This window comes from Fopius arisanus, unplaced genomic scaffold, assembly GCF_000806365.1.
Source record: "Fopius arisanus strain USDA-PBARC FA_bdor unplaced genomic scaffold, ASM80636v1 scaffold00060, whole genome shotgun sequence".
Lineage (NCBI taxonomy): Eukaryota > Metazoa > Arthropoda > Insecta > Hymenoptera > Braconidae > Fopius > Fopius arisanus.
Window position 1 is genome coordinate 94,436 of NW_011887799.1, and position 9,068 is coordinate 103,503.

General features: G+C 37.7%; 3 protein-coding genes and 1 non-coding gene across 4 annotated transcripts; 1 reads left to right on the plus strand and 3 right to left on the minus strand.

Moving 5' to 3' along the window:
* Positions 1-764: 764 nt before the first annotated feature.
* Positions 765-1,855, minus strand: LOC105268707 (soma ferritin). Its single transcript, XM_011308482.1, has 3 exons — positions 1,512-1,855; positions 1,113-1,304; positions 765-1,056 (listed from the first exon to the last, which is right to left on the minus strand). The coding sequence occupies exons 1-3, from the start codon at positions 1,773-1,775 to the stop codon at positions 796-798; spliced, it is 717 nt and encodes a 238-aa protein (XP_011306784.1). The 5' UTR covers positions 1,776-1,855; the 3' UTR covers positions 765-795.
* Positions 1,856-1,956: 101 nt separating this feature from the next.
* On the minus strand, positions 1,957-4,717 carry LOC105268706 (soma ferritin). The gene is made up of 3 exons (XM_011308481.1): positions 4,467-4,717; positions 4,150-4,374; positions 1,957-2,698 (listed from the first exon to the last, which is right to left on the minus strand). Exons 1-3 carry the CDS (start codon positions 4,563-4,565, stop codon positions 2,507-2,509), a joined length of 516 nt encoding a protein of 171 aa, XP_011306783.1. The 5' UTR covers positions 4,566-4,717; the 3' UTR covers positions 1,957-2,506.
* Positions 3,682-3,753, minus strand: TRNAA-CGC (transfer RNA alanine (anticodon CGC)). The gene has a single exon. It is a non-coding gene; the product is annotated as a tRNA-Ala (tRNA).
* Positions 4,718-5,144: 427 nt separating the features above from the next.
* LOC105268705 (tetratricopeptide repeat protein 17) lies at positions 5,145-9,068 on the plus strand. The gene is made up of 4 exons (XM_011308480.1): positions 5,145-6,170; positions 6,240-8,186; positions 8,342-8,510; positions 8,587-9,068. The coding sequence occupies exons 1-4, from the start codon at positions 6,060-6,062 to the stop codon at positions 8,772-8,774; spliced, it is 2,415 nt and encodes an 804-aa protein (XP_011306782.1). The 5' UTR covers positions 5,145-6,059; the 3' UTR covers positions 8,775-9,068.

Genomic DNA, 9,068 nt, shown 5'->3' on the forward strand with positions numbered 1-9,068 from the left:
GATAATCCATCCGGGCCTTAAATTTACGTCGTTTTTTATATCTCCGCCCAAAACGGTAAGTACGATATTAAATTATTATTGAAGTAAATCAAGTAAACATCACTGACAAATTTGTGAAGATATTTTTAATAACTGTTAATTTGTTGAAACAGAAATAATCAGCAGTCGGAGGCTTTGAAATCAGCTCGTCACAAATTGCAGTCAGTGGAATCTGAGGCATCGAAGAGCTCAGAGTTATCAAAAGGGAAGCTGGAGGGATATTACTGAAAAGTCGCTGAGTCGGCTAACGAGGAGATACCCCAGCGTTGCGTGTGGCGCCCTCCCTCTTATGGGGTCGGCTACTACGATGCCGCTGGGGTCACTCAAACCCCCAGAACTGAACCTCTACTTTGGTCAATCCTCTTTGGTTGTCAGTTTGATTCACACGAAGTGTTCTGTGAATTAGTTCATGCGCCACCGCTGTAAATTTCGCGGTAAAGCCTTTGCATAAACGCCACAACACCTCCTCGTGTATTATCTCCGGTATTATCCGTTAAATTACTACACCAATGTAAATAGAAACATCATTTTACCGAGGCTTAATGACAAAGGTCTGCTCTTAACACCGACAATATGTAATTGAATAGTAGATTTCATCCATTTCACGTCATTATCGAAGACTGCTGTACTGCACATATTGCACAAAGCTCGCCTGCTAATTTCAGATAAAGTTACAGCCATGTGTGTCAACAATGATAGCAGAGATTTAACGAAAGTATGATTTTATGAATATTCTTTATAATTGTTGGCGCGATATCATGTTTTTCGTAAGACATTGAAATCTTGGGGAACGTAATGTTTCAACAAATCTCTGTCGAAAATGAATTGACCAAGGGCTTCATTGCCAATGCCAGAGAGGATTGTCACGAATCTCGCAATTTCGCTGATACTCTTCATTTGGTCGTCAATAAAATTGGTGATAATAAAATCAGTCACACTTATGTCGCAGTGTTTTTCAGCGATACCGTGGACAGCAATGAGATCGTCTGCAACTGATATCTCCAGGTCGAGTGCTGTCTGCAGTAATGACAACAGGTCAGTGGTTTGGTGATTGTTACTTTATACATTTTTACTTGGAATGCATGCAGGGGATTTAGCCAATTCTGTTCGTCAGGTGGATTGATCACACATAGACTGATACGTCCTCCACGAGTTTTTGTGTAATTTAATAATTTCACTGCATGTCCATATTCTTCCTGGTGCATATGCATAAAATAGGATTCACAGCCTGGTAGAGCAACATTGACTTGACCAAAGTATAATGCCTTAGAAATTCAATAACAAATTAAATAACAAATTAAATATCTGTGCATCTGCGAATATAATATAATGAGAAATGGAGGGTCAAATGGAATTGATATTGACATTGATATGAATTTCCTCAGATATCATTGAGAATTTCGTTGAACAACGAGGTTGTCAATTTTAATTTAGAATATTTTAAATGATTACACTACACCGATCTATCATACCATTGACAAATAATAATAAGAAGCTTTGAGTTCCACATTAAGTTGTTGGTTCAAGGCCGCTTCAGTTTCAGGATGAAATTGGTACTGAATTCGTTTTACTGGAGTTTTATCTTTTCCTTGACCATGAATTTGAGATTTGGAACAAAACGGGGTTTCATATAGTCTTCGGCAATTTTCTGAATAAAACCATCTCACATGCATTTCATATTGTCTCGATGTTGTCCGAGATATCCAACACTTTTTCTGCATTCTTTTTACTGGCATAATAGAGTTGATGGAAGGATATAAATATCTTGAGACCGTACGGTAATGAATTTGAGGGGAAAATATTTTTGATGGAACTTTTATCATCTTGAGGTTACAGATTATTTTACGTGTTTGTGAGTGAACGGATGAGGGCTTTTTCATTTGTTTTCAACCTTAATTAATCGGTTTTAAGTTTACATTAATTTAAAAGAACGTTTTTATTTCATTTCGTAAGCCTTTGACATTTTTGTAAGCATTCCCATTAATACCTTTTTTACTTTTCGATACCAATATCAATTAAGAAAATATCACGTTATATACTTCAGCACCTTTTAAACATAAATTAAAGTGGCTTTAAATTCAGCGCCAATAATCGAGAGTTCTAATTGACGTCCGAGAATTTCCTAAAATTTAATGAGTACCGAAGTCGTAAATAGTAATCAGTCACTTCTGAGGTATTTATCACTTGTGCATCGATCATAAAAAGACAATATCAGACCACCTTCAAAATGACTTGTGGATTTTTTATCACATATACTTCTAAAATAACTGATTATCCAGATAATTCAATCTCCAACAGAATGTGGTTGACTGACTTACCACATTTACCACTTCATTACTATATTATAAGATTAATACGAGAGGAAAATATTCTCATTCCATCTGTCACTGTGATAACACATTCTGATTATGATTGCCAGATACATACATCTCATTTGTGCTTGTAATTACGTGATAGAAAAGTGTATTTAACTGCTCTTTTCGAAATTCTTGTCGAACATATAAACTCCGAGTCCTTCTCCAACTCTTTCAAGATTAGTTACATGATCTGCAATTTCTTTGATTGCATCGACTTGCTCCTGCAAGAATTCAGTCTCCAAGAAATCCAAAAAATTTGGATCGTTGTGAGTTCCACCAAGTGCATGCAACTCAAGAAGAGACTGAAAATAAAAATTTTCATACAAATAATTGCTTTCATATCAGCAATTTCGTGGAATACTTAAGGATTTAAAATCAAGCTGATAAGACTAATAATAAGGCTCTGAATTTCGTAAAATATTGATTGATTGATAAAAGGGTAAACATGGTTCAGGTTTCCCTAAAGCAATAATCGTTGAAATTCTCATTTGTCTGATGGGAACCTCATTCTTATTCTCTCAGTGAACGAAAAATAAAGTGAGAAGTGAGGTTGAAACAAGGAGATAAGTACATTGAACAACAGTCTTGAGGTAAACTCTGGTGTTAACATGTGGTGTCTTTGAGGCCAACCCGCTGCCACGTCTTCTTCGTGGCCCTGGGTAACGCAGAGAGCGGTGTATTAACCGTAATATCTCCTATCATTAATATAATTCATTCTGGATAAAAGAATGGCGTGGTGGACCTAAACTAGGCATTTACCGATTAAAGTTTATTACTGTACATTATGTTGTACAAAATGGAAGACGATGAAACCCATCACGAAGCAATACGAAGAAATTGACATCTACATAGGCACACTACTAAGATAAACTGCAAGAGAAGCTCACAGATATTAAGAGTAAAGCTATATACAAGCTATAAACAAGCATTGCAAAAATCAATCAAAAATAATGTTATAAAACCCTGAACAATGAAAGAAAAAAAGGGAGGTCACGGATCTCTCATGGCAGAACGTGCCAACAATATTTGTGTGAAGGAAAAAATAAACATCGCTAATTTTCTCATTGCGACATTGGGAATATAGCTTATTGTCATTAACTGCGGCGGGTATTTCCATTGTTGATGCTTATTTCATACGCTCGAAATTCGGGGCAAATGCATTGAGCTGTAGCTTAATTATTCAATACAGGCATCAGTTTTCGGAGGAAACCGAATGAATATGTTATCAAAATTTATTAACACCAAAAAATCGTCAAGATCACAATCAATGAATGCGAAAAAAAATTGGAGGAGCTGGGATTTGAACCCAGGACTTTCCGCATGCGAAGCGGACACTCTACCACTGAGTTACACCCCCACCGCATCACCATTCTCTTCGATATCGTAAAATGTGTTCGCACATAAAATTACGAACGAATAGAAAAAAATTTCAAAATGAAGTTTTCTGCTTATCAATTGAAATAATGAACCGGGGAAAATCCTTGGTACGAATCTACTAAAAAATGACCGAAATAATGATTGATCGAAAAGTGATGATCTGGGAACTATTAATCAGAGCATTATCGGTATAAACATTATATAGAAAAATTGAAATAATAAAATCGATGCAAACGACGTTTTCTTAACAGACGACATTACCTGTCATAATGAACTGCGTATAAGCCGCGCGGATGTAATAACTATTACGAAATCTGAGCATATAAACGATTGACGAAACGAAAAATGAGAAATACTAATTTTATGATTTACATACCGCATTTACAGCTTTCTCAAGTTTTAATGCTTCATTCATAGCGTCTTTCGCAGACCCCCAGTTTTGTCGGATTGGTTCATTGATAGCCGTCAATACAATTAATCCTCCCCTTTTATTTTGATATGTCATGAATTTCATGGCATGTTCACGTTCTTCATCTGAAGCTTTCTTGAAGTAATGATGCATTCCTGGTAAAGCAACATCGCTCCTATCGAAATAATACGACTGAAAAAAAGAGAATTCAATTAAATTCCAAAAGCAATCTGACGCAATGATTGCAAGCATATAAATATTAAATCGATAACATAACGACTTACCATAGACAGGTACACGTAACTCGCATATAATTCCATATTTATTTGTTTGTTAATTCCATCCTCGCATTCAGAGCTAAAATTCTGTTTCGTGAGACTCATGGTCGTTGTTAGAATCAATTAGCGCTTTGGTATGAATATTCTTTCAATATAATACAACTGAACTTGCCACCTTGTTGTTTCACCGAGTACTGATGCTCAACGACCACAACTCTGGGGTATTTGCCAAGTAACCGACCTGCGCTGTAGAAACACTCAACAAATGATAAAACCAATTTCGAAGGTCTATCCGTAAAGAAACGATTATTATCAAAATTCTTGAAATATCGCATTTTCGATAACAAATGAAGGAAAATAGAACGTTTCCTTGTTCTTGCGTCATGTTATGAAATTTTGTGCGCACTTGTTTTTGAAAGTTGCAGAAAAAATATTTTGCGAGTGACTCATTGCTAGGACAAACAGGAAAATAAAACGAAAATGGAGTGGAAATCCCTGCCAAAACACTCATGTCCAAATGGAATGAGAAATCTACGCCAATAGATAAACAGTTGGAAAAAAATGATTACTCGGAAAGATAATACTTAATCCAGGAATTTAATACGAATAACTTGACTTTCTGACGTGAGAGAGGAAACCCTTGCAATAAATGCAAAAATTCTTCAATTTTTTTTGGACTCCACCTTTATCATGACACCAACCCCTGGGGCGGGACTATAAGGACTAACAGTCCTGAGTTCACGTTAACTCTCCGGTCCGGACGTCTACCCAGGTATATCCTCTGATTGAGCTATCGAGTTAACCAGCAAATTGCGTTCATAAAGTAATTCCCAATCGGCTTTCACAAGAAAAAAATGAATAGCTCTTGTATTGGCAATTTCCGGCTTCGGATACCGATTCGTCATGCCGTGTTCAGAACGGCGATTTGTTTTTGCCGCTCAAAAATTACCAGTGAACAAAGAAGAAATGTTGTGATTTCGAGTTCCTCGTGGTATTGAACAGATGGCGTGTACTTGGGTGTAATTCTTCGGAGAAGCCATGACACTTGCCCCTATCCACTAGGAGAAGGGGACATCGCCAACCAATGGAGTAGAACCCGCTTTGGCAGCCAACATGCGCAATGCCTCCAGAGCCCCCAAAGACCAGGATTCCACCTGAAACTTCTCTCTCAGCTGTATTTCTTTAACATTAGAGTAAATGACCGACGCATATTTAGTACGTATGACCGTACTGACGATATTATAGCCCTCATCATTACCCCCTCTTTCTAAAATTCGAACTCGTATCCTTGGCTCCCACCTTTTAAAACCAAAACTTAAATTTGTCCAGTACGATAGTAATATAACGCGACAGTATTTCACTCTACACCGCCATATGCAGGTCTCTCGTTAAACCAGTGAATAACCTCGAATAATTCATTAAAGAGTCGATCGAATGTTAGCAATAGAACTGCTTACTGTACAAAATGTCAAGTATTCGATGAAATATTTAGTGACAAGAATGAATGAAGAAACTGCGAGATGAATAGACATTCACCTCCAATCCGTGATAATTGAAGGTTCATATAAAAGTGCAACAGACATAAGAGAAACTGATAACATGGCGAAATTACCATCCTACCGGATATTCCTCATGTTTTTTGAGGCAATCTTGGGTATATCAGCTACCACCCACTGGGTGGTCACTGAGAATGGGAGGGTACAGCCGCAAGTAAGAATCTTCATTGAAAAATTAATCGATAAAGATGAATAGAAGAACATGAAATGTATTTGTTTTCAGCTCGAATCTGTGTACAGTATGAAACGTCCCTATGACCTTCCAGCATTTTTGGAACAGGAAAGTCGAATGGATGCAGTGGAAGTACTGCACAAAAAGATATTAACAAGAAAGGTACTCTTAGATAGTCAGATGGCTGTCTTAAACTCGATAGGAGACCTCGAGTCCTGGTTACAAGCCTCAAATCCAGATTGCATATCGAGCAGAAAGTTGCTAGAAGATTTTGATTTTTACGCTAGTGTTGCAACAGATGGAAGCTACAGGAAAGGTGTAACTCACAAAGACTATTTGCTTCATGGAATTCCAAATGAACAGAAAAAGAGAGTACCGGACTGCAAGAAAACTTTCCCGCTTGATTTCAGTATGTACACATTTGATCATTTAAATGCTATGAGGAATAGGAAGAACTTGTCGCAGCATCAGGAGAAAGGATTGATTAAATACCTGCCAGAGGGTACGGATTTGAATAAATTTGGGCATCAGGTGGCCCATGGATTGCTGAAAAACAGTACGTCCTGGCTACATCTCAATCTCGCTGCGATATATTGGAGAGTGAGGGGAGATGCTTACAATGCATTGGAATGCGCTCGACGATCAATTGTCACAGCCCCAAGAGAATTCCGGGATATTCCTCTGCTGACTGCCGGAGGAATTCTCCATGCGGCAAAACATTCAGCCGAGGCTGCTATTGTTCTTCATGCAGCAATAGATTATGCTCCGACACAGAGTCATCAGCATTTAGCTCTTGGTCATGTTTATGCTATTTTGGGTGATTACAATCGATCAATTGCTTGTTATGATAACTCTTTGAAGTTAACGCCTAGTATGGAACAGGCGAAACAAGCTAAATTCGTTATCTTGTGCTGCCAGAGCTTAGAGAAATCATTGGGAGCTTTGCATAAGAAACTTGATGACATTGTAGAAGAACTTCATGCTCAGCAGAATGACTACGCTGAATGGCTTAAGCTCGAGGAGAAAATATTATGTGAGAGAACAAGATCACCATTTCTTGCTCTCCGTGGCCAACGTTTAGGACCAACTTTGTCATCACGAGGACAAGTTTGTACTCATCGAGAGGATGATGAAGCAACACTATCCTGTCAAACTGTCGGTGACAATCATATATTCTCTCACAATTTTCAGATTGACATTGGTGTTAGTCTGCAGCAACTTAAAAATGTCGAGAATCAAGTTGAAAAGATGAATGATCGAATGACGAGTACAAAAGTTATACATCCAAAGACTGATCGTGCAGATAAAATAAGAGATACTAGTAACGAGAAGAGCCCAGAATATTTGTCTTTATTCATGGAACCAACTAATAAGCCAAAGTACCATCAATTTGAAATAAAAAAAAGTAAAGGCGATTTTGAGGGTAAAAATTGGCCAAATTCGGGTGATTGTGATAAGCAAGAACTCATTCTAAGTGATACAACGCAATATGTACCAGTCTATTTATCACCAGAAAGTAAAGGATATGCAATTCAAATATTTCTTAATGAACTAATAGGCATAGAGGCAGGAAAGGAGCATAAATTACCTTGGTATCCACCGACCTGCCAATCTCCTGAGATATTCGACCAAAAATTTATCTCCAAATCATTGCTGAAAGCGACACTGGGGAGTCATTCACCTGATTCTAGTCTCTCAGGACATCTAATTAATTTAGTGAAGGACGCCGAAATAGCCGAGATTGGGCAGAGAATTTTGACTGCCACCAAATCAAAAGTTGCAGCGCCTTGGGTACTCTCTGTATTAGCGTCTTTACATTGGCGAGTGGTTGGAAAGCCACGGAATGCATTAGACTGTCTTCAATTAGCCCTCAAGTCTGTACCGAAACAATTTAAGGATGTACCGTTGGTCAGTATAGCATCCATTGCGCAAAAGGTCGGACTCATTGAGGAGGCGCTCAAGATAACGAAAGAAGCGATTCGTCTAAATCCTGTTGAGGTAAACCATTCGTTGACTATTGTCTATTTTTTATGAAAAACCTTCGGATTCTTCGAATTTCGATCCATACGTCTATGGCTCGCGTGCAAATTAATGCAAGGTTTCGATGATTCATACCTTGAGAGTAATTCACCGTAACCAATTTTCCTTTCTAGCCACTGACAAATTACTTGTACGGCTCTTTACTCCAGGCGAAAGGAAATACCACCGGTGCGATTTACCATTTGAAACAAAGTTTAAGAGTTGAATCTGATGCAATGGATGGAAGGGCATTGATGCTCTTGAGGAGCATTATTTGCCAGAAACGTTCAGCCAACCGGAGAGGTGTTCCCTTTATCAATCAATAAAACAACACATGCAATTGATATTTACAATGAGTAACCGTAATTGAATATTTTAGGTACGGGAATGAAAACTGACTCTAACAATATCGAAACGTGTGGTATGACGTATTCTTCACCCGAAGTAATAGCTAGACATGATCTGCAAGACGGTGAAACTGTCCTTTGTCTTGGAGATGGCAACGATTGCAAGCCTATACAATGTTTCGCTATGAAGATGAATACTGACGAATCAACAGGTCCGTAATCTCTTATTTGTTATGAGAGATTTAAATGAAAAAAATTGACATATCAAAGAAAATAAATGTACGTTACATTCCAAATCACCAATTATATTTTTCTATTGAAACGTGAACAGAATTCAAGGCCTATGGTAAGAAAAGAGTAACTCACACATTTTATTTTTCCTCGCAGATATATTTCCTATTCCCCTTCTCTCCTGATGATTTCGAATTTTAATTGAACGTATGCACGGACACTCAATCATGTTTTATATAATTGTTTTGTACAAGTGCTTTAATAATAAAAGGCATTTCTATGA

Coding starts and splice junctions, on each gene's coding strand:
- LOC105268707 (XM_011308482.1), bottom strand. CDS start 1,775: ATGCCAGTAAAAAGAATGCAGAAAAAGTGTTGGATATCTCGGACAACA. Junction 1,305..1,511: donor CTTATTATTATTTGTCAATG/GTATGATAGATC, acceptor TGAATTTCTAAG/GCATTATACTTTGGTCAAGT. Junction 1,057..1,112: donor ATCCCCTGCATGCATTCCAA/GTAAAAATGTAT, acceptor TCATTACTGCAG/ACAGCACTCGACCTGGAGAT.
- LOC105268706 (XM_011308481.1), bottom strand. CDS start 4,565: ATGAGTCTCACGAAACAGAATTTTAGCTCTGAATGCGAGGATGGAATT. Junction 4,375..4,466: donor GTTACGTGTACCTGTCTATG/GTAAGTCGTTAT, acceptor TCTTTTTTTCAG/TCGTATTATTTCGATAGGAG. Junction 2,699..4,149: donor TTGAGAAAGCTGTAAATGCG/GTATGTAAATCA, acceptor TTTTATTTTCAG/TCTCTTCTTGAGTTGCATGC.
- LOC105268705 (XM_011308480.1), top strand. CDS start 6,060: ATGGCGAAATTACCATCCTACCGGATATTCCTCATGTTTTTTGAGGCA. Junction 6,171..6,239: donor ATGGGAGGGTACAGCCGCAA/GTAAGAATCTTC, acceptor ATTTGTTTTCAG/CTCGAATCTGTGTACAGTAT. Junction 8,511..8,586: donor ACGTTCAGCCAACCGGAGAG/GTGTTCCCTTTA, acceptor TGAATATTTTAG/GTACGGGAATGAAAACTGAC.